Source organism: Acanthochromis polyacanthus, chromosome 17 (assembly GCF_021347895.1).
Source record: "Acanthochromis polyacanthus isolate Apoly-LR-REF ecotype Palm Island chromosome 17, KAUST_Apoly_ChrSc, whole genome shotgun sequence".
Taxonomy (NCBI): Eukaryota; Metazoa; Chordata; class Actinopteri; family Pomacentridae; genus Acanthochromis; species Acanthochromis polyacanthus.
This window is the reverse complement of record NC_067129.1, coordinates 16,115,652-16,140,563: the sequence shown is the minus strand read 5'-3', so window position 1 is coordinate 16,140,563 and position 24,912 is coordinate 16,115,652. Positions and strand designations below refer to the sequence as shown.

Here is a 24,912-nt window from a genome sequence, read left to right as displayed (position 1 = left end):
AAATGGAGAACCAAAAGCCCAAAAAAAAGAGAATATCAGGGAATATCAAAGAAGAATATCAGGATCAAGAGTTGCTGGGAAGTCCAATAGCGTTAAATGCTGAGAAGATAGCTTGCAGAACAGAGAACAAATACATGAAGTCTGGTGAATGTACACTCCGGGACAGCAGGTGGCGGTAATGAGTGACAGGTCAGCGTCGTTTAAAAACAACGGAAGAAGAATCCACTAGCATTCACTATCGATGTGAGCTTGTGTAGCTCGCTCAGTACGTGTGATTGTCATGGATATCTATGTGCGAAACGCGGTTTGAGCGCCATTTTTCGCCAAATTATTTTGGTATTGATGTTATAACTTGAATGACTTCGGTTTTTCGCCTGCTTCGCGATATGTCTGGAGCGGCAGTGAGGTAAAAACTTTGCTTTGAAATGCGGTTGTTTATTCTTACTAGCAAGTATAACAGCGAGCTAGCTTAGCGACTAGCTAACTGAATCAGCTACCGGCTAAGCTAACTGGAGTGAATTTACAGATATCGATAATTAATTGAGGCTGGGTTAAGTAGTAGCATAGTATTGCCGGAGCTAACATAGCACATTAGGTTAGGTCAACAAAATACTGGAGCTCACAATACCTGAGTTTATTGTATACGTTATGGTATTTCACCTCTACATATGATAGATTTTTGATAAAACATGCACAAGGTTAGTGGTAAACATATAAACTTCATGTTCTTATCGCAATGCAGCCATGTGCAGGCTGCTGATAAGAAAAGATTAAAATGTTGCCTGGTGTTTCTTTTTATGTTCTGTTGTGGCTTTTTTTTTTGGTCTGTTAATATGTGATGTTTATGTAATCACTTAAACTCAAATGTGTGCTAGGTGTGTGTTCACATAGACTGCTTTAGTTGATAAAGATAACCCGAATGCTAGATTTAACAATTTAGCAATGCACAACAAGCTGTGGTAAAGGTTAGTTGAAAAGCTGCAATGCTTTGTTGTGTTTGCAGGAGTCTTATAAATGGGATATATAGTCATGTTTACTTTTATTCATTACTTGTTCTGGAAAGCTTGAAGATAATGTTTTGTGAAACATGATATTTCATAACTGTAAGCTAAATAAGTGTGAAACCTTCAGTCATTGTTCTTCCAAAGATTATTTTGGTTATGTCACCTCTTATTTGTAATGCTTATTCAGGATTTTAATTGATTGCACAGCTTCCAATGACTAACTGATAATATTATCATAACCTTGCTATTTTCTCATCACTGTAGCGCCTCTACCAGTAAGCTGAATGTATTGGTCAACAAGCTTCATGACTACTTGGCTCATTCCGCTGTTGAGGACAACAGCGGCACGACAACCTGTGATGCTGATGGTATTGATTTTCATGAATCTAAGTTATTAATGAGAACATTTTATTCATATTTATATAATAGAAAAACATTTTTAACTGATCTTCTGTTCACAGGTTTGACAAACAGAAACTGTTCTGTGGGGAATTCAGCAGGACATAGTCTCACAGAGGTAAATGAAAATGTTTGAACATGTCTGGCTGTTTGTATCATGTCTCTAACCAAGTTTGGTTCGTGGCTGGCAGCACTAATGGTGCCAGCAACCCTAGATGGATTCAGCGCACAGTTCGGTTGCATTCGGATATTTACCACAGCCATAGTCTAAAGAGTATGAAAGCAGAATTAAATCTAAAAAAAAATAAGTAAAGAGATATTCAAACAGTTTATCTGAACAGTAGTTGAAGTCTCTGCACACTTATCCATTCTTTGTGTTCACTGAGCTTTCTGTTCTTCAAAAGAAGTTCTTTACATTTCCCTTTATGATGTTGCCATTATAGTGTGTCCACAAAACGGGCAATGGCGACTACTATAAAGAACTAAACCATGACCTGTCTTGTTTTGCAGGCAGGAGTGGATGGCAGATACTCCAGGAGGTGAGTTTGCTGTTCCTTTAAATCAAACAAGTACTGATAGTGCACCATGGTTTGTAACAATGCTGATGTAGCACCCAGATATTTAATCCTGCCAATTCCCCAAAGTACTGTATGTTCAACTACAGTGACTACAAAGTAAATCAGCCATGATGCATACTATCTGTACTCGTGGCTCCATTTTCACTCTCCTAATAGGTTGCCAGACTTTGGTAAATGTTGCTGATGTTCAGAACTTGCATTTTGTGTGTGTTACAGAAAACCCACAGTTGTCATTAAGCACTCTGGACTGGATGAATCTGGGGACTCAAATGAAAGCGAGGACTTGGATTTACCAGTCAGTGCAAATGGTCACCTCGATATCACCAGATTGCCTAAAGGTTAGTGGTAAAGCTCTGCACTGCTTTCACACAATTTGCTTTGACTTTAATTATGATTATTTACTTGCCCAATCATGTTTTTTTTGTTCAAACTGAGATGCAGTAATGTAATTTGATTGTTGTTCACAGTGTTTGAGTACCACATTGCATAAGAATTTATGTGCCACTCGACAAATGTGATCCGAAGTAGCTGTATGTGCTTCTCTCTAAGATATGAAGCTACATTTAGATTGTCACATTTCAGTCATTATCATTAAGGTGTTGTCTATTTTGCTGTCTGTAGGGGATATGAACTCTTTAGCTCTGTCCCCAGCTTTGGGGCTACAATTATGTCTTTAATAATGATAGAATATCTTAGATTTATTGGGTTTTGTTTACACAGGTACTGTACTGGTCAGGCCTGAAGCTGCTGACAATGGAAGAGATGATTTCAGGGGTCCAGAGTTTCGCAGCCGGAAATCCAATGTGATTCGGAAAGAGTTTTCAAGAAGACGTGGAGGTCAGTCACCATTGCCATGAAAGTGTTCACACGTTCATGATTAGCTGAGGCAACAATTGCCAACCAAGTTTAGCAACACATGAAACCAAAACAAGACATCTTTATTATTTATTGATTGTCTCAAGGCACCTTGCTCACTTTTTTGTGAGAGAGCTTACTTGCAGTCCAGTCTGCTAGTACCTCACTTTAATTTTGCATTGCTTATGCCAGGTCTTTATATCCTGAAGTTTTCTTGCTCTGTGTATCAAGCCAGAAAGAGCCTGAATAAGGCAAGCAGTTGAGCAAACCATATTTCTAACCATGTTGTTGCTAATGATAAAGTTATTGTTTTGTAGGAGGCGAACATGTGGGAATTGTGAGTTGCACTGCATGTGGCCGACAAGTCAACCACTTCCGGAAAGATTCCTTATATCGACATCCAGTTCTGAAAGTATTAATCTGCAAGGTGAGTCTACTTATTGTTTTGTCAGAAACAGGGCTCCAGACTATGACTAAATGGTTGCATTTTAAAGAGCCTCTCTTTAAAGAATGTGAGACATTAGCCTGTAAAACATAATAAATAATCAAACCTGCTCTGATTGTCTCCCGCCGCGCGAACGCGCAAAGAGGGGGACCTAGTATTCGCCTCCGTCCGTACGTCCCGCATCCTTGTCTGCGCGATATCTCATGAAGGAATTGTCGGATCTTCGTCATACTTGATGTCAACATGTATTAGGATGATCCCCCGACACCAGTCAATTTGGGTGACCTTCGCATAATTTTCAAGGTCACACCGAGCGTTTGTTGACTTTGACTTTCAAATCCATGTCTGCGGCGGGGGAAATAGACACGTTGGTGTCAAACATTTGTTTACTTTCATTTTTTCATTGTATTGATTTCTTAGCCCTCCACAGTTTAAATTTGCAATTTAATCCTATTTATTTGTCAATTTTAGATGATTCATTGAACAAAAACACATTTATATGATGCAAACGTGTATAAAAATGCTGACCCTGACTGCAAGCTTAAGTCAATATGCACTTTGGCCACTCAGCTAATATCATTTCATCTTCACACAGATGCTACAAAGACAGATGTCTCTGTCAAAACACAGCTGTCACTGACATCAAAAAGATGAATATAAAGATCATTGATCTTAAGTAATTTTACTAGACACTTTGCTGTATTTGAAGTAGATGAATCAATAGACCCCTTAGAAGCCTGTAATCATGTAGCTGAACAGCTGTTAATTTAATTATTATATTTCTAAAGGATTTGGAGCACATAGTATTTAAAAAATAGCTTGTTGATGTTTCTAATGTACAGTTTGTCCAAGTTTTTTCTAATTCAGTGTTTTGTTTTGTCAGTCATGCTACAATTATTACTCAAGTGATGACATCAGCAAAGATGGAGATGGAATGGATGAGCAGTGCAGGTAGGATTTCTTGTGGGAGTTGACTAAATATTGGCCTGACCAATTATCATATCTTATGTGAAGCATTTTTATTATTGGTGTTGTGTTTTATTTTTGAATTTATTCCCAATAAAGTGATTTTAAAATGTGCTACTTTGGCTTTGGTGAGTTTTCCTCTTTATGTGTAATTGCCATTCTGTAATCTCAAACATTGTTCTGTTTGATCTGATTATTGGTTATATGTAAAGAGCAATAGTCTCTCAACACCGAAGGATAAATAATGACAATTTCTCCTTTAATTTAGCACATACAAAACATAAGTAAAAGGATTTCACCACAGTTTTTTTTGGGTCTGTTTGGATTCACGTTCTTCAGATTTCTAATACCAATATTTTAATTTTTGCTGCAAACGTATATTGGTTGCAAGATTGATTTTCAGTCTCCTTGATTAAAAAGAATTATCACCACTGAAAAGAGCATGTTGTTTAACTCCAGTTGATTATATCTATTATGTTAACTGAAGTATAAACATTTCCCTTAACTTAGTGTGTACTATACTTTCGTTTCCTGTATTTACATCATCTCCCATTTTCCTAATGCAGGTGGTGTGCTGAAGGAGGGAACTTGATCTGCTGTGATTTCTGCAGTAACGCCTTTTGCAAGAAGTGCATTCTGAGAAATTTAGGAAGAAAGGAACTATCAGGCATCTTGGAGAGCAAATGGTACTGCTATGTGTGCAGCCCAGAGCCCCTCTTTGACTTGGTGGTGGCTTGCGACAGTGTCCTTGAGAGCATGGAGCGTCTGTGGTGTCAGCATCGCAGGAGGAATCGAGTAGAGCCAGGGAAATCTGAACTTTACCACATGTTGCCACAGAATAATCCTTTGCACAAGTGGGATCACACTGGTATGGATGGGAATGTTGTGTTCCACTATAACACACTGCAGATTTCTAAGGACATTACCAAAAAGGCCAAGCATTTAGTGGACTCAACAAACACCTTAAACCAAACATTTGTCAATTTCATTCATACTGTGACAGCAAGCAAGCAAACACCCGGTGTTCGTAATCTGTATCTGAACTCTTTTTTGACAGTAGTCAAGGGCTTGAGAAAATCACTTGCAGCACTTGAGTGTAGTCTCAAGGAAGAATTCAATGACTTGGACGTATTGAACATTTGGGAAAAGTTCCTTAGCGATGATTTTGATCCAGTTGTAACAGAAGCAGACACGGAGCTGGATATCACTGATGAAAGATGCTTGAGTAACTTGCAGAAACTGGCAGCTGAACATTTGGAAGATAATGATTCTGACTCCAAGGGCTTCACGGACGGGAGAGGTCCAGATGACTGCACTGAAAAGGACATGGATTCCCATGAAGTCAGACTTGGAGCAAATACGACTGACTTTAAGACTTCTGAAAGTGGTGTTAATATGTCTAAAAAACTTGTTGTACAGCTTACACCTGTAGCTATGGAGCAGGGGCAATCCAGTGATGCCCCAAAGACAGAGGAAGACCACACGAACAATAAGAAGTCAAAGCGCAAACATGAATCAGAAGATGAAGATAGTGTATGTGGTAAAGCTGACAGCAAGATGAGCAATGACAACTCAAGCGCATCTTTATACCCAGAAGAGGAACATGGCAATAGGCGGTCTCCTCGTGTGAAGACAACTCCTTTGCGCCGACCAAGTGATGTCAAGACCAAAACATCTCTTTCAGCAGCAGATAGTGACAGTGACTCTGACGCTGAGAATCCCGACACAGCACCTGTAAAAAATACTGAAGAACAAAGTCTGGGCAGAGCAAGAGACGACTCTGACTCGGACGAAGTCCCTGCTGCTCTGCTTGAGCGAGCAGCTATGACACAAAGTTCAGATGAACCCCAGAGCGACGAGGATGGCGGTGAAGCTTCACCAAACAAGGTGGCCAAGAAATGCCTATTCTGGCTCACTAAAAACCCCCCAATCTCACCGGAGAAAATGCGGCGGAAACGGAAGATGTTGGATCACTCCCCAGAGTCCGACTCGAGCAACAGAAGAGTCAAAGCTCGACACGAAAGTGGGACAGATTCCTCCAGTGATGACCAAGACACACAGGACAAAATGCAACAGTTGTATACCCTGAGGCCGATCGGGACAGCCCACCTGGCCAAAAGAGAAGAAGATGATGTGGCTCGAAAGCAGAGGAGGATACAAGCAGGGAAGTCTAAGGCTAAATCTTGTCGGGAAGCAATGGAATCATCATCGTCGTCCAGTGATGATGAACAAGACGACGACTCCGGAAGTGAAGGAAGTGATCAGAAGATGAAGCCAATCACAGAAGGCGTGGCTTTACTAGGAGCTGCACCATTCCAGCAATCATCGGGTGAGTCTCATTTATCATCGTGTGTTTATAGACCTACAGTAGATGTTGTCAGTAGGTATTAGAAGTGCATCACTATGATTCTATGCCATTATTAATAGCTGTCCAGTTGCATGTTGTTTCTTCAAGATCTACTTTTAAGCAGATATTTGATTTGCATTAAAAACCATAACAATAAATATAACCTGCAAAGAGTTCTTCATAGATCTTCAGGTCTACCACTGTTGCACTAAGCTCTTGGCAGATGATTCATGTGCATATTAAAAATGAAATTTAAAGATGCACAGTTGTACAGATGTCCAGTGGTCCGGGTCAGTAGTTTCTACATTAAAAGCCAATTGATCATTTCTGCATCCCACAGTGTAGACCATTGCAGACTTTGAGATTAAACACGTACATGGTTGTTTTATTACTACAGTAGGTATGTGTCGGTCAGCACTCAAATGAGTGCATTGCCCTTTCTTTCAAACTTTACATACTCACATGGACGTTTCTGAAAGACTCCCTGTGACTTGGACTTTTTATAAGATGTAGCAGTTGATCACAGACTGGGCTGTAGCTTCGTATCAATGATGGTTCCTGAGGTGTGCTAAGACACTAGGCAGTCAGCAAAAGGTTGCTGGAGATTTTTTTATTTTAGATAATGAGTTTGAAAAGGTGTGGATAATCGAGAATCTCCTGATACAGTCTCTCCTCACAACAAGCATTTGTTTTAATCACCTGACACGTGTGCAGTCAGCAAACTTGCAGCGTGTCCAATCCAGTCACAAATTTTAGGTTTCATGCAGTCACCTGAAGAGGAATCTGTGTTTACCCTCGTTGACATTAACAGATAATGAAATTTAGGCCACATGTACCCTTGTGGACACAGATGTGGTAGGAGTGAATTTGCTTTGAGGGCAGTCGCTACTGGGCCTGCATGGACAGTGGAAATGATGTGGAGAGAATTGCCATGACAAGTCCAAATGTTTGCTGTGAAGAGATCTGATAGTTTCTGCACTCCGATATCAAAATTTATGTTGGCAAAAATAATTGAGTTAGTAAAGTACCTTGCGATATACAGGGTGGGCAGACTTTGGCAGAGAAGAAAAATTTACTTATGCTCATTAAGGGACCACTATTTTAGACAAAGGTTGTTTCAGGTGAATTTATTCTCCTTGTACAGTTGTAATTCAGTGACTTGGCAATATGACGATTTATCTCTTGGTATCTCAGTATAATCCAGCTTACAGTCTGCCCACTCTTTGAGGTATTTTACTTTTCTGCTGAAACACCGCTTGCTTAACAAATAAATTTATATCCGATTGCTTGTTTTTGCAGGAGATGAGGAGCAGTCTGGGCCCTCATGGGCAGTAGAAGATGACGATGATCCAGAAAATAGGTACGGTTCAAAAAGCCCGGATGTAGAGTTTATGAAACATCCTAAGTGTAGCAGAAAGGCTCCACCTGCGAACCCTGACCTTCACGTAAAATCTAGGAACACCCACGTCATTAGGACTCAGTTGCAGTCTATTCAGATGAGGCCTAAACGTAGCTGCAGTAGAGCCCCTGATATAAAATACACCTTCTAGAGATCCACTGTGAGACACGGGGCCCATGGTATGGTCGAGTAAGAATAAATCCTGCTTAAAACAGCTTTGTGAATTATAAGCGACTTGCTTAGCTTGTCTGTGTTTTATTTTGTGCATTTAGTATAAAAATATATATAAATTATAGAGATAAAATTTAATCCATTTTATTTGTTTGTATGCCATACTTTTATTTTCTTCCTGGTATACTTAACTGCTGAAAAACGGGAAACTTTAACACACTTTGTTCCTAAGGAGTTCCAAACATATCTTTGAACAAAGAATACAACTTTTTTTTCCCTTATACTTTCACCTGTTAATGCAGAACAGGTTTGTTTTCAACGATGGTATTCATACATATTTGGAAAGTGTTGAGCTTTAGCATACTGTTTGTTCTGTTTTTACAGAATGCACAAAGAACTGTTGTCCACCATTGAGCAGCAATGTTAACTGAAGTAAATTGAATATTGTTATTTACAGGTGAAGTATAAAGTTTGAATCCTGCCTGCAAGATTGTCTGCACATATTTTTATTTTAAAACAATGCAATTGTGACGTTTTTTTGTTTCCATAACTCCCTAATAACTGAGACCATAATGGAGATTAATAAAAATTATTTATTTATACTTTTGTTACAAATGGTAGGCAAGGCATGCAAAGTTGTAAGCATACACAAAACTTTTATGCTTCACCTTTTTGATTTCTGCTCTTAAATGGACCATAAATGTGTCACAGATGTGGTGTGACAATTGAAATATGATTTACGTTAAGTTGGCAAAGAGTTTTAAAAAAGATAATAAAATATCCAATACAACGTACATGGCTGTGTAAATGCACTTAAGTTTTATTTCATTCTACTTTTCAATTCTTTTAGGCGCCAAAGTGACAGTTTTTGTAAGCAGTCTGTCTTAACTTCAGATCACAGAATATATTTGTAATTTTTCTACTGCACATAAACTAAGGCACATTATTACTAAAGGGTCAGTGTTTAATGCCGCACTGTTGATGCATAATGTCAGTCTGATTGACAACTGTGGTTTTAGAAAACTATACATATATTGTTGATTATAATGAAGATAATGGTCTTGTGAAGATCTGTAGATTTCAGGAATTGCTACAAGGCTCCCTCACGCAGTCCAACAAACAAAATACCTGGAGCTTCTCTAAGATAACATGCTTAACAAATCTCTTCTTATGTGCAAATTGTGGTAAGCAAAAAGCGAACTAAAAGATTGTGTTCCCTTTCAGTTGACACTGATTTGATTGAAGTGGTTCTTGGCATGAACACCAAGGCTCTGGTATTAACACTTAACACATATTTTTATGATTTAACACTTCTTTCAAAACTGGTCGCTTTAACCACGAATGCAGTCTAAGCAAGTTTAACACTACCTAACACATTACAGACGCACCCGCAATTGCCCCTAGAGCTGTTAAGAGTAGACTTTACGTCACGCAGACACTGACTGCATGCATTGGGTGCTCATTTCTGACATTGAATGAAGTCAGAACGTGTGAACATGCATGCATCTAAAACATTCAATATTTTAATGGCTTCACTGACAAGAGAACTTGGTACAATGGCCAAAAATATCTGTATTTTTGACTGCAGTGGAAGGAGCTGCTCCTGAGTTGTCTTTTGTTTATAATAATATTTCATGTAATAATAATATAATATTGATGTTACTTCACTTTACACACATGCAGCACTGGCGTTTCATTTATTTGGATGGGACGGTGCATATTATTGCATTGGTTCACACAAGATTGCAGTAAATAAGCCTGATTTAGCATAAGTGCTAATTTCCATCCGTTGTCCTAAGCATAAAAGAAAAACATACAGAGTAACAAACGTGTGTATATATATATATATAGATATATATAGATATGTAGACAGACAGTGATGAATTAATTCTGACTGGGTTAAACCTACCTTAAATGCTATTATTTTTGGTAAAGTGCTTTCTAGGCAGAGACTGTCATAAAGTTCTTACAGTTAAAGTGCCTGATTTTCACAATGTTGACAAGTTTGATTGCTAGTCAGCCACGCCTTATACTCTCTCTTAAAACTGGCCTTAGGTTTCCTGTGTCTTTTAGTGTTATATTTGAAGCACAGATAAAGTCAAAGTGCTGTTGGAGCTTGTGAGCATTGCTATTGCACACATACAGAAGGTATGGCGGTGATGGCAGGAACAGAGATTCCCTGACTTTTGCACGTTTTCTCGCTGCTATACTTCCAGTAATGTCTCGCCATGCACACAAAATGTTTTTTTTTGGTACACCAGGTGACTGAAGTATTGATTTTCAGGACTCCAGACTAGCTTAGCCACTGGTCGTACCTGGGCACAGGCGAAACATGTCGCTAGCCGAACATTTGCTTATCAATAGAAGCTACCCGCTAGGACCCTACACCTGCGTTGTGGTAGATCCTGTTGGGTAGTGGCAGTAATCTCAGACAGGTGTGTGAGCAAAAAATACTGTGTAAAGAATGAAATAAAATGTTGGCATTTAGGATTTCTTCAAGATTATCTGCATGTGCTTTTTCACATGAGTGGAGAAAGCTGTGTGTGATGCTGTGCTTTTTAGGAGCAAAGCACATTTCTTAATGGAAAGACTGCAGTTGATTGTTTTCATAAAGTGGCTACCAGCTAAAATCATGATTGCGATTAATTATTTAATTTGGCCGCCTTTCCACTGTGATAGCCATTGTAATTAAATTCATTGCATTATTTTCTTCACTGGTCTGTCGGTATCTTCCTGCCTGCACCTGCTTCGGATCATCAGTTGTGTCTGAGTCAAACCTTTCTCTGCCTCCTCTGTCCTCAATTTTGTTTGAGGAGCGACCAACCGCTCAGTAGCTCGTTTTACGCGTCAGGCAGGAACAGACTGACAGCCACGGGAGAAGTAAATGTTGTACTTTTCGCTGCTGTGGCTAATGTAGTTGCTACCTGCGACAGCAAAACAGCTAAATGATCATTCACTCACACAAATGCGACCATTTGACATTTTAAATCGCGCACTCTCAAAAACGGTTGCATTTGCAACCATTTTATCAGTCTGGTGCCCTGCTATCGTTGCTCAAGGCTGAGTCAAAAGTGCTATAGTAGCATAGGATTTATCAGAAATACTGACGCATATAATTGAACGTCATGCCACGTATTCTGGACAGAATTCGTGATATAAAACGTATTATTACAATACGGCAAATTTAATGCAAAGAAAAAAAATCACAGACCATCAACCTATTGTTTTCTTGCCTTTGCTTTGTGGGCAGTTTAGCCAGGAAAGGTTCTATGTGTGATATACACTAAGTGCACAGCTTTACTCAGAGAACGTAGGAGGTGCAACTGTATTCGGTTGTCACAATGCATTCATACCCAAACTGCTGATATTTCCTTTCCAGGGACATTGTCCTGATTAATCAAACTGTTGTTCTTACCGTAAAAATGTATGCATTTGGCCGACTCTTGTCCAAAGCAAGTCGTGTTTTGCCCCACTTTCTATACACAGAGTATACATTACTGCTGACCATTAAAAATAATGTTATTATCACAGTAGTAGTATTACCACGTTGCAGAGACTTAAATCCAGCTTAACAGGGGAGCCAGCTGTTGTCATGCAGTTGAAAGCAATTCTTTTCCGGTCAGTGCTCTTAAATATTCGTTGTATATCTGAGAATTGAGAGTGGGCTGTGAAACGACAACTGTTTAAATGCAAAAGGTGCCCAAACTTACATTATGACTTTAATGACATCCCTGTTTGTTTCTTATGTCTTTTTCCAGGTTGGATTTTCTGACAGCACAGCAGTGAATGCAGTGCTGTTAGGCAACTATCACTTAAATTTGGGATATTGTAGCCTCCTATCGGAACCAACTCATTTTTCCCCCCTCTGTAGTCTGTTTTCAGCTGTAGTGATAGCACAACTTTATCTTGAGAAAAATGGTCAGCAGAAATGTAGTGTTTACGTCTATGTGGTTACCGGGCGAAAACGTGAAGAGAACTGTTATATGCTTTTAAAAACCACACAGCATGTGATTACCAGTGGCAGTGTTGTCACATTAATATGTGGCAGTGTGTTAATTTTCTTTAGTGTTTTTTTCTGTTCAGTGTTTTTCACAGTTGAAACATATCAAATGAGATTCAAGGCTCTTATTTGTTCCTGCTGCTGTCATTGCTATACTGTAATATGTCATTGATAGTAAACTCTCATTAGATTTAAAGTTAGTGACACTTAACCCACCGACCTCCATTAATACGCCTCTCCGAGATCAGAATAGGACCTGTGAGCGAGAAAAGGTTAAAGCAGAAGACAAACTCGAGCCAGTGCTGTGTAAACTCTTGGACTCTTTGTTAGCATTGGTTAGATGTAGACGGGGTTTAAGAGGGTAGCTACTTGTATATATTCATGATTGTTCAAAACACCAAATGGTATTAAAACCATAAACTTTTTACCCTTTGAAACCTATCATGTTCATTGTGAACTTTTTCACATTGTGGGCATAAGTTCCTCATTTTTTAAATTGTGTACCCCACTGGAGTTTAAAAAAAAAACGCTATAGTAACGTTTCATTCTGAATAAATATTTATGTGCAGACTTTGTTAGTAATTTGCTGTTTTTGTGTCCCAATGTTTTTATGTCCCATTTTTGAGACATTAATTGGCAGGTAGTACAGGTATGTTGCCTTCTGGACAGCTCAAAAGACTGCAGCTCTTAAACTCTCAGTGAATTGGATGAACTAGAAATCAATGTCATTTTCATTTTCTCATTTAAAAAAAAAAGACACAAAAGTCTTGTCAGAATGAAGTTTCACTCCCAGTTTTCCAAAGGAGAACAAATGATGGGAGGAGGACGAAAGACGTCTTTCTGTTTTTTCTGTGAACAATACTTGTCTGTTGTAATAAATTCTTACTCTGAAATCTGTGTCTTGTCTCATTTGTACCTTCTCTTTTATTCAGTGTTTGTGGCGATTCACTGTAACTGATCTGTGACTAGCAGAGCTTCAACATGGAATATCAGTTAAAGATTTGGGTATTGATCAATATTGACTGGCTGGAGATTTCCCATCAGTTTTATAGTATTGCTTCTTTTCTAAGCCAACACTACAATGACTACTGGCACCTGACCAGTTCATAAATAATAATTTTTGTTAGATATGGTCCAACTGTTTTGACACTTTACTGTGAGTTTCGATGAAGTGTTTTAATTGTAAAGATATCCAGCTGAAGGTGATGTTACTGACCATGAAATGAACTTCAGGTGCCTTTTCCTTCTTCTCTACTTTTGAAAGAATCGCTAAGAAAATGCTATTGGCCCAAATTAATGCCAACTACTCCTCGGGTGATGATATCTCATCGGATGAGGAAACGCAGGAAGAGGACTCTGAGGCGGACGGTGACAAGGAGGTCAGACCAAGCGATGAGGATAATGGAGCAGTTGAGAATGGTAAGCCATTTTTCTTGTATTACATTTGTAGCTTCTCACTTGTGCGGCTCTTTATAAGCACAAGAATTCCCATTTTTGTTTAAATCAACAGATGGACTTGTTGTGACCTTTACGTTACTGAAGGTTGTAAAAGAGGAGAAATATGATGGAATATGTCTCTGCTGCAGGGGAACACGGGGCTTCAGATTCATCTGACGGCAAGTCTGATGGGCCCAACTACAGGCACCATCTTCTCAACCACAAACTCAGCTTAGATGAGGAAGCATCAAGTGACAAAGCGGCGCCAAAGACAGACGAAGGAAAGCAGAAGAGCAAGAGACGGGCCAAAAGAAAGCACCTGAGCTGTAAGTACACCTGTGGCATTAGACGCTGATCAGTCTGAACAGTGAATATCTGCCTTATTCTCATGTCTGATTTTGACCCCTGTCAAGCTGATGGTGAAAGTGGTGATGACAGCGATGAGTCGGGTGGAGAAGGTGGGATGAGCGAGGAGCTGAGTCAGTCAGAGGATGAGGCTTTCAAAGATGCACTTGAAAGGTACATTAAGTTGCCATATATGACATCAAAACCAAACTAACAAAAATGTGAAGATTTTTGTGTTATACCGATTAAATTCAGTTATTTGAAAATAATGCTACCATAGGTGTATGTTAAAGATCATTACTAAAAAAAGGATACAAGGCCACACAGTAAATATCGAGTATAGTTTTAACTTATGAAAACGAGCTTGCATTAGACACATTTTTCCCTTGATATTTGGAAATATATACAATATATGTTATTTACACTGAATATTTAACATTCAACCCTGTGAACCTCAAGAAATATCTAGGAGTTTATTGGACTGTGGGCTCATTTTTCACTGCAGTATAACACAGCCATGGCTGGAATTTTTGTCATATGATAAAATGATTTTGATAAAATATGATGTCACTGATATGGAGTTCAAGGGCCAGTTGTCTTGTGAAAATAATTCCTGTTTCTACAGCTTCTGACTTTAGTAAACGGTGTAATTGAATGTACCACACTGGAGGCTGTCAAACAGACAGTTTAGAATCTATAAAATGCATGTAATAGAGTGCAAAAGAATATAGTTACCACTGAAATTGTGCAGATCATTATTGCGGTACCAGTATGTAGAATACACACTTACATACTGTACACTGTATACAAGTGTACAAATTTCTTTTCTCTTTTTCACTCCAGTTTAACTGAAGACGAGGACGAAACACCAGATAGTCCCGAACAGAAGCAACAGACATCCTGCATTTGGTTGTCTGACTCCAGCAGTGAAAAGGTAACAGCTGCTTCTGTATCTGTTTACTTATTTCTGTCTGTTTACCAATCTTACCTGTATTAGCTCATCTCTGAAAAACCATGTGTCTCAGGCGAGGCTAAGAGAGATGGCTGTTGTTAAATTGTTATATTAATTGTTGGAATGTTCTGTATTTGAGCAGAGCGATCAAGAGGACACAAACGAGGAAATAAGTGAAAGTCAAGGCACCGTCAAAGGACGCAAAAAGATCCGCAAAATCATTGAAGATGAGAATCTCCTTGCTGAGACTCAGGAAGCGCTCAGAGAGGAGGAGGAGAGACGCAAACGTCTAGCAAATAGAGATCAACAGTTGGAGGACATGAGAGAGGTATTGCAAGCCAACCATTAAACTTCATTGTTACAGCAGATATTTACAGAAGTACAGAACTCGGATTTCTGCAGATGCAATGTTGATTAATGACAATACATCAAAGTTTAGTTCTTGACTTCTCAGGAAATGTTTGAGATTTTTTAAGGGGTTGAAGAAACAGACCAAATTCTGACTGCACAGCATTGTTTTTCCAGATAATTGTTATAGAAGATGAGCAGTGTCCTATTACAACCAAGCTGGTCCTGGATCAGGACGAGGAGACCAAGAATCCTCTAGTTCAGGTGCACAGGAACCTGGTGACAAGACTGAAGCCTCACCAAGTGGACGGTTAGTTTGTGCTCGATTTTGACTCACCCTGATGAGAATGTTGCTTTGCTATTATGCACAGTACATGCATGTTGGCAGCAATAGCAGCATTAGTTGGTACTGGTCCTGGTTACAGTAATAATAACACTGGATTTCATTATTTGAATATCTATGGTTTTGTTCAAGAACCAATGTAGAAAATGTGCACTGGTGTGCCTCATTTCAGTGGAAACATTGTGACACATCACTCTGTGTGCAGTTTAAGACTTAGTGAAGGTATTGATGGTGGTAGAATCTTCATGAAAAACCTGTGAAAACGTATCTGCCATGTTCTCTGACAGGCGTCCAGTTCATTTGGGACAGCTGTTGTGAGTCTGTGAAGAAGGCCAACTCTTCTCCTGGATCAGGCTGTATACTGGCACACTGCATGGGTCTAGGAAAAACTCTGCAGGTGAAGACACACTCATATCCACCTCCATTATTCCTCTTATGGAAACTGGTCCTAGTGTCAGTTATTTTAAAGTTGCATCAGATATTGTTGGTTTTACACAATCACAAAGTCCTCCTTGAACTACATAAGATCTTCTCCATATGTTTCTCTTTACCTCTGTGTGTATTTTGGCATATTTCTGTTTCCCCTTCCGTGTGCTTTAATTGCGTATTCTTTCATATTCATGCTGTTTTATTTTCTAGGTTGTAACGTTCCTCCACACCGTGCTTCTGTCAAGAAACCTGAAATTCAGAACAGCTTTGGTAGTGTGTCCGCTTAATACAGTCCTTAACTGGGTCAGTGAGTTCAAGAGATGGCAAAGCAACATGGGAGAAGACAAAGTCAAGGTACGCAAAGAAGTTAAAATGTGTTAAATCAGTAGGCCAATCATAAATTTTGTGCCTCAAACTGTGTAATTAACACATCTCCATAAGTGGATATAAATCAAACACTCAATTATGTTACAGGTGAAAGACATGGCTACAACAAAGTCACTCCTGGAGCGAGTCCGAGCTCTTCAGGAATGGCACAAACATGGAGGTGTTATGATAATGAGCTATGAGTTGTACCGCATCTTGTCGCTAGGCCATAAAGTCAAGAATGAGGAATGGAAGAAAGAGTTAAGGAGTGCACTGGTGGATCCAGGTTCAGTGACTTTTAGTGGCATTATATTAAAATGTGTCCTGCTGTATATGTCCGTCTGTTGCTGAGTGAATGTTTTATTTTTCCATCCAGGTCCGGACTTTGTGGTTTGTGACGAAGGGCACATCCTGCGCAATGAAAGATCCAATATCTCTAAAACTATGAATGCTATCAAGACCCAAAGGAGAGTGGTGCTAACAGGCACACCGCTGCAAAACAACCTCGTTGAGTGTAAGTCTTCACCATTATCTCCTAATTAACATTGCCATTAAGTCACACAGTGCTTAATGTGATGTAGAACAAAACAGAAACACTATTATTATTATTATTCTGTTTTTGATCGATGTGAGTAAACTGCACTGGGACTGCACTCCTATAAGTCACAGAATCTCTGCGGCTGGCGAGAGGTGCTGGTCAGTCCTCTGTCCTACTGCTGCTGGACTTGTCTGCTGCCTTTGACACCATGAACCATCAAATCCTCCTCTCCACACTCTCTGAGCTCCACATCTCAGGTTCTGTCCTGTTGTGGTTCAAGTCCTACCTCACAGGCAGATCCTTCAGAGTGTCATGGCGAGGGGAGGTGTCAAGGTCACATGGCCTATCAACAGGGGTCCCTCAGGGGTCAGTGCTTGGTCCCTTGCTCTTCTCTCTGTACACCACCTCACTTGGTGCAGTGATCCGCTCCCATGGCTTCTCCTACCACTGTTATCCTGACGACACTCAGCTTTTCCTCTCTTTTCCACCTGACGACACAACAGTTTCAGCTCGGATATCAGCATGTCTGGCTGATATCTCCACATGGATGAAGGAACGGCACCTTCAGCTAAATCTGTCTAAGACTGAACTCATGTTCTTTCCAGCTTGTCCATCTGTTCAGCCTCAGATCAGTGTCCAACTTCACTCGAGCCTACTTGTGCCCACAAACGCAGCCAGAAACCTGGGTGTCATGATTGATGACCAGCTGACCTTTAAGGTTCACGTGGCCTCAGTTTCTCTATCTTGTCGTTATGCCCTCTTCAACATCAGGAAGATCAGACCCTTCCTGACCCAACAGGCCACACAACTTCTGGTTCAGGCTCTTGTGACGTCACGCATCGACTACTGCAACTCTCTTCTGGCAGGTCTCCCTGCATGTACAGTCAAACCTCTACAGATGATCCAGAATGCAGCAGCACGTCTGGTCTTCAACCAGCCCAAAAGAGCTCATTTCACTCCCCTGTTCATCTCCCTTCACTGGCTTCCAGTTGCAGCCAGAATCAAATTCAAAACTCTCCTCCTGGCTTGCAAAACATTTACAAGAACGGCCCCAGCCTACCTGGATTCCCTGATCCAGGTCTACTCCCCTTCATGCCCACTTCGCTCTGCATGTGAGAGACGCCTGGTGCTTCCAGCCCAGCACGGCTCGAAATCTCTAGCCAGACTCTTCTCCTCTGTTGTTCCCAAATGGTGGAACAAACTACCAAACTCTGTGCGTTCTGCTGAGTCCCTTTCTACTTTTAAGAGACAACTGAAGACTCAATTGTTCAGAGAACACCTAGGCACTTAATCCGACTCCACCTTAGGGGTAGAATAAGTCAGGTGGTCCAAAACCCAGCACTTATTTAGCGCTGACAAAGTCAAAAAAAAAAGGGGGGGGGGGGGGGTTGGCAGTTCTTCTGCAACTTGATGGCAACACCTTTGACCAATCGCACTTGAACCACTTTTGCACTTACTACAGGTTTTTCCTTATGTCTGAATTCTTGCTTGTGTTGTACGTCGCTTTGGACAAAAGCATCTGCTAAATGAAATTGTAGAATTGTAAACTAAGTGTAGACATGACGACCTTACTTTATATTGAGAAAACACACTTTGTTCCCACAGACCACTGCATGGTCAATTTCATCAAGGCGAACCTTCTGGGTTCTCTGAGTGAGTTCAGAAACCGTTTTATCAACCCCATCCAGAACGGCCAGTGCGCTGACTCCACACCGAAAGACGTCCGAATCATGAAGAAGCGCGCTCATGTCCTTCATGCAATGTTGGCTGGATGTGTGCAGGTAAAAACTCATGTGAGCTACTTTTCAGTCTGTTTTGTTTTCACATTCCAGCTAACACAACGCTTTTTTTCTTAGAGAAAAGATTACTCAGAGTTGACGCAGTTTCTGCCTCCCAAACACGAGTATGTGCTGGCAGTGAGGGTTTCCCCACTTCAGTACAAGTTGTACCGCTACTACCTCGACCATGTTGCAGGTGAGAATCTGTCTTCACATCCGTGTTATAAAGAATGTAGACACATGGTAATGGGCATATACGTGAAAGCTAAAATCATCCTTTTCTTCTGAAGGTTTTTACAGTAATTATCTCCCTGATAACATGGCTAAAATTGGAACTGGAGAATATGTGACAGTTAGTTATAGCACATCGTAATAAATTCATCCAAGTGTCTTGCAAATATGAGCATCGTCTTCCAGCGCTGTTTAGAGATTTCACAACCACCTGAAGTAGACACATGCTTGTTTCTTCAGGTGTGGGCTCCATAGCCAAAGCAAGGATGAGGGCTGGAGCAAACCTGTTCAAGGACTTTCAGATCCTTGGGCGGGTTTGGACTCATCCGTGGTGCCTTCAGCTCAGCTACAACAGCAAAGAAAGCAAGGTACAAAAACCACCTTGAATGTGCATTGATTCCTCTTTGGTCTGACGACATGCTGATTCACACTTGTACGTTTATGTCACAGGGAAATTCAGAAAAGAGAAATCAAGTTAAAATGACAGATCTGCTGACAAATGCAAAAACTGCTGTAGCTGAGAGGTAAGGCCTATGTGTGCCTGTGTTTGTGTATGTGTGTGTGTGTGTTCATCATGTGTTAATCACTAAGGTCTCAGCGATTCTAGTGGCTTATGGAAATGCTTCGATTGTGGGAGTGCCTTTAAAGGCCCAAACTACAGTAGCATCCTAGCACCCAAGGTTTCTCAGTAGAACATTGTCTTGTGTTGTTATTCACATAATCTGCCAGTGGTTATAATGATTTCATATTGTGTAAAACATTTCAAAAATCAGGTATTGATCATATTTGTGGCAGAAAGTTGATCAATTCTTGAACAAGAAACACCAAATTTGTCAAAAGAAATTAAGATGAGTTTTTCCTGCAACCACTCTGTAATCACTCTGTTCTACCTTAACTACAGTGAGTTCTCAGCCCCATTTTGCAATATATAAACAAACAATTTCCTCTTTTTGGTGCTGATGAAGTGGACTGAAAGAGAGCGAAGGAAGAGAAAGGAGCGACACTGGCAACAGTGCAGGGATTACTGATGTGTCCAAAGATGCCCCATCAGTGGAAGGTATTAAAACTCCACGTGTCACTAATATTCAAACGCTGTAAACTGCAAATGATGTGCTACTGTAGTTTTTCCTGTCTTATCTTCTGTGTAGGGGAAAAGGCTACTGTCAGCTTGAGGTCTCAGAGTCCAGCTGAGGCCTGGTACAAAAGTCTGCTGTCTGACGGTGATGCCAAAATCATGGAGCACTCGGGGAAGATGGTGCTCCTGTTTGAGATCCTCAGAATGGCTGAAGACCTGGGGGATAAAGTGTAAGTTTCTTTTCTGATATGAGGCAGATTTAAACAGACACACTGTAAGTCATCTATCAAATCTCTGTTCTTTCTTCACATCTAACTAAATCTGTTTCTGCTTTCTTAGGCTGGTGTTCAGTCAGTCCCTGATCTCATTAGACCTAATTGAGGATTTCCTCAAGATTTCTCACTCTGCCAGAGACCATTCATTAAAAGGTGCTATTCTGTTGTTGTGAAAGAAATGTCCATTTATTCAAATACAGTCTTCTCATGTTTAGTTTTTTTAATTTTTGTTCAAACAGAGGGGAGCTGGATTAAAAACATTGATTACTATCGTTTTGATGGTTCCACCAGTGCTGTTCAACGGAAGGAATGGGCAGATAAGTTCAATAATGCTGCCAATACACGGTACAGAATATCTGACTGTCATGTTTTTCATATTAACAATTCTGGAATAAAACTTGAGCAGAATGTTTGACCGGGTCATGACAGAATTTTCTTTCTCTCTGTCTTCAATTATCTTTATTTTAGTGGCCGTTTGTTTCTCATCTCAACGAGAGCGGGCTCACTTGGCATCAACCTCGTGGCTGCAAACAGGGTCATCATTTTTGATGCCTCATGGAATCCCTCATACGACATTCAGAGCATATACAGAGTGTATCGCTTTGGCCAGCTCAAACAAGTGTTTGTGTACCGCTTCTTGGCTCAGGTCAGCTGACAGGTCTTTAATAACTTATCACTTAAAACAGAACTATTAAATGTTAGATGTTTAGTTTGGTAATGAGTTTTATTGTAGTATTGTGTGTTTTTGATACGATGTGAGGCCTCTCAAGCTGCCCTGTGTACCTCGAGTCAGGGGGGCAGGTTACCCTCCATTAGGGAGTCACAAGATAAATGTGGGGTTTGTAGAATGGTTCATGGGAAAGCAACGAAAAACAGTTTCTTCTGCCCTTTGTGTACCATTTACTGTTTTATTCTCAACAGACTGTTGTTTGGCCAAAAATAAATTTATAAAGCAATATAAGAAGTGAAAACAATCTCTATGCTACTGATCATTTACATACAGCGCCCTCCATAATTATTGGCACCCCTGGTTAAGATGTGTTCTTTAGCTTCTAATAAATTCATTTTTTTCTAAATAATATAGGACCACAATGAAAAAAAGAGGAAAATCCAACCTTTAATTCAAGTGCATTTATTCAATGGGGAAAAAAATCACACATTAAGAAATAATTATTTTACATAAAAATCATGTGTGCCACAATTATTAGCACCCTGATTTTAATATTTTGTACAACTCCCTTTTGCCAACAAAATAGCACCTAAGCTTCTCCTATAATACATTTTTCTACAATTTTCAGTGTGAGAGTATGCTTCTACAATAAAAATTGAATTTATTTTAAGGCTTTTAACACATCTTAACCAGGGGGGTCAATAATTATGGAGGGCGCTGTATTTGTAACCTGTGATGAAGGTCAGATGTGCCTCAGTTTAAGGCTTCACACTGCCCCTGTGCCACTGACTAAAGTTCTTTATATGTTAGATTTTAATATTTAGAAAATACACGTGAAAAAGTTTAGGAATAATTGGTGATTTGAAAGCCTCCTTTTCAAACTGAGTTCCATTACTGATAAATCCCTTATCACTAATTCTTACAGGACAGTCAGAGAAGGTGTTGTGCATCTGGTGGAACCTTGCAGTTTTGCTTATCACTGTATTAATTTTTGTCTTCAGGGCACAATGGAGGAGAAGATCTACGATCGTCAGGTGGCCAAACAGTCTTTGTCCTACCGAGTGGTAGATCACCAGCAGATTGAGAGACACTTCACCCTTATGGAGCTGACTGAGCTCTACATGTTTGAGCCAGACCTACTCAATGACCCCAACTCCAAGAAAAGCAAAAGACCCACCTCTGTTTTACCAAAGGTGATTTCAACTCCCTTTATTTCCAGCTTTTTGCTTTGATGCCACGAGAATGCAACGCACAACTCTGAAAATGGCTTGTACGACACATTTGCAGTATTGAATGGCTTTTTGTGTCTGTCTGTCAGGATGGTGTTCTGGCTCAGCTCTTAGAAACCTGTAAAGACCAGATAGTGTCTTACCATGAGCACGAATCCCTGCTGGACCATAAACAAGAGGAAGAGCTCAGTGAGGCAGAACGCAAAGCTGCTTGGGACGAGTTTGAAGCCGAGGTAGAGAGCTGCACACTATAAAGCATAAATGATCATGAGCACAGCTGTCTCTAGTGAAACCTCACACCCAGGATTTTTGCATTGTATTTTATGTGCTCACTACATGTAAATGTGTGTCTTTCTTTTTTTCCCCTCAGTCAAACGCTGTCAGTCATCCAGTCAGCTCCAACCCGGACAGCTTAGAAAAGAAAACCAATGAACAGCTACTGGTATCAATGAATACAATCCTCTACAACCTTTTCTTTAGAATTATGATTTGTGTTTCATTTAACCTATTGCATGCTATTGTCTTTACAGGAATTGCTTAATAAAAGTAAAGCAAAAGTGTCAGCGGCCTTCAATAGGCTGCAGAAAATGAGACCTCTCCGTATCGAGGACTACATGTTGCGAGTGGTGAGTGTCTTTAAGGTGGTAAATCAAATTGTTCAAATTAAAATGGGCCTTTAAACTAATGGCACCACTGTGTTTCAAATAGCAATTTGTATTTTATGACCTTTAAAACAAACAGTGTAGCACCGGGAATACCTTTAAAGAGCCCGTATTATGCTGTTTGGATTTTTCCTTTTCTTTCTGTGTGTTACATTGCTGCTTTTTTGGTCTTTTAAAATATTTGCTATCTTAAAAAGTCTACACCAGAGTGAGTTATTGCCTTCCACACAAAACATTGCTCCTCACCTACCTGTAAGGTCTCATCTGAAGTTTTTCTTTTCTTTACCTATTTATGTCATCTTGTAGACATTTGCATAATGCATGCCTAATGGCTGCTCTTGGAATCCATCAAGCATAGAATGAACAGCTTCCTCTCGGTCGACCATTCTTTCCTCAATAGAGCCACCTCTGCTATGACTGTATGCAGCTGAACATACCCACAATACCTCTCTGTTGTCGGCCCAGCTAACCAGTCAAAGCAGCAGAGTTTTTCAGGAATAAGGCTTTAAAGAGACAGAAGCTAAGACGTAACATTTCAGACAGAGGGTGAGAAGAGCTGCTGCTTGAATATACAGTATGAGAAAAATAATGTGTTCAAGTAATCTAAGCTGAAGCTCAGTGGAGTTCACAGTCCCTTGAACTGAGCATTATTGAAAATCTGTGGGTAGATTTTAAACACGTTGTGAATGCAAGCAGCAGATAAAGAATCTCTGGAAGGACTAGTGGCTGAAAATTGTTAAGAAGAGAAAAAGCAAGAGTAGAAAAGCTTGTAGTTTGTTACAAAAACAACTTGTTAGCTATGAAAATGGTGTACTAATTATCGACTTCAGGCCAAACGTTTGCGCATGGCACAATTAATTTATCCTGTGTTTGCTTTGTCTTTTGATATATTATCTATTGATCGGACAGAACATGCATTCTGATGACAGAAAATTGGCCTTTAGGAAACCAACGTTTTACATTTTATAGATATAAAAGGATTATTTAGTATGAAAGGAATCAATCTTTATACAGATAAAAGCCTCTATTATATATAGAAAGTTTATATTGAGATATTAGTAGATATTCTGATAAGTATCGGTGTAATTAATATGTGGCAAATGAATGTGTGAAATAAATGTTTTTTTTTTTTGGCAAAGTAACAGATATGAAACAATCCAATTGCTACAGTTTTGAGAAGAACCATTAGCAGTGGCATCTTAAGCAGAACCAGACTGATGTAATTTTCTGTGTGTAGTTGATACGTATCGGCACGTTATGTGGTAAAAAACTGAGAATTTAAATGACTCTGTTATGTCAGAGTTATAAGATCAGGTCTTCTTGTACGGTATTCTTTATCTCCCATGTGTGAACTTGTTCTGATGTATTTGTGCCACAGCGGCAGCAGAATCCCTACATGCCTGATGTTTTGGTGGTGACCAGAGCTGCGATCTGTAAAAGCGATGACGAGAAGTTGTACGAACAGGGACAAGCCTTTTATCGAGAGAGCCTTGCAAAGCAACAGTCGGTGAGTCATTTGTACACGAGTGTATGTCTGCAGATGTGTGTCAACAGTGATTCTCACACTTCATTTGTGTCCGTCTGCAGCTCAGTATCTGCATCGTGGCCATACTGAAGAGTCGAACAGTTCAAGCAGTGCAGACGACCGTGAACACTGTGATCCAACCTGGACAGACTTGAGCAAGACATTCGTGTCATAGTAGGAAAAGAACCATTTTTGTTCTTCATCTTAATATGGGACTGAGGGAGTGACTTTTTGTGTGGGAGCAATTTAACACAAACATAAACCAACAGAACACAAGCATGTCATCAAACCCATGTTTTCATTCCTCTTGATTTAAAATATTCAGTTAAATTTATACTCAGCTGCACTTTCATGCACAGAAGATGCACATGCATTTTAGGAATGTACTGTTTACAAAAACTTGGCTTTGTCTGCATTTAAATGTGATTTTGACAACAAAGGTAAACTATTTGTGCCTTAATCCTTTATGTTTTCTAAATCTTGCTGCTGTGTGATCTTTGACACTTGTTAAGTTTTTCTGTAATAAAATATAAATATTGATAGCA

The 24,912-nt window shown here is 39.8% G+C and overlaps 1 protein-coding gene across 1 annotated transcript; it reads left to right on the top strand.

The window, feature by feature from the left end:
* The first annotated feature begins 214 nt into the window (after positions 1-214).
* Positions 215-24,912, top strand: LOC110969407 (transcriptional regulator ATRX-like). Its single transcript, XM_022219490.2, has 35 exons — positions 215-406; positions 1,269-1,372; positions 1,466-1,521; positions 1,914-1,942; positions 2,198-2,319; positions 2,702-2,818; positions 3,154-3,263; positions 4,165-4,232; positions 4,814-6,576; positions 7,894-7,954; positions 13,429-13,583; positions 13,751-13,927; positions 14,015-14,120; positions 14,790-14,880; positions 15,041-15,226; positions 15,424-15,556; positions 15,877-15,986; positions 16,229-16,372; positions 16,493-16,670; positions 16,761-16,898; positions 18,528-18,703; positions 18,779-18,896; positions 19,172-19,299; positions 19,382-19,455; positions 19,897-19,988; positions 20,080-20,236; positions 20,346-20,434; positions 20,521-20,626; positions 20,750-20,927; positions 21,953-22,144; positions 22,270-22,413; positions 22,551-22,622; positions 22,711-22,806; positions 24,221-24,349; positions 24,430-24,912. The coding sequence occupies exons 1-35, from the start codon at positions 357-359 to the stop codon at positions 24,520-24,522; spliced, it is 5,742 nt and encodes a 1,913-aa protein (XP_022075182.2). The 5' UTR covers positions 215-356; the 3' UTR covers positions 24,523-24,912.

Bases quoted from the DNA above. Each gene is read 5' to 3' on its own strand.
- LOC110969407 (XM_022219490.2), top strand. From the start codon at position 357: ATGACTTCGGTTTTTCGCCTGCTTCGCGATATGTCTGGAGCGGCAGTG. The intron at 3,264-4,164 runs GTGAGTCTACTT...TTGTTTTGTCAG, and splicing joins TGAAAGTATTAATCTGCAAG to TCATGCTACAATTATTACTC. The intron at 6,577-7,893 runs GTGAGTCTCATT...TTGTTTTTGCAG, and splicing joins ACCATTCCAGCAATCATCGG to GAGATGAGGAGCAGTCTGGG.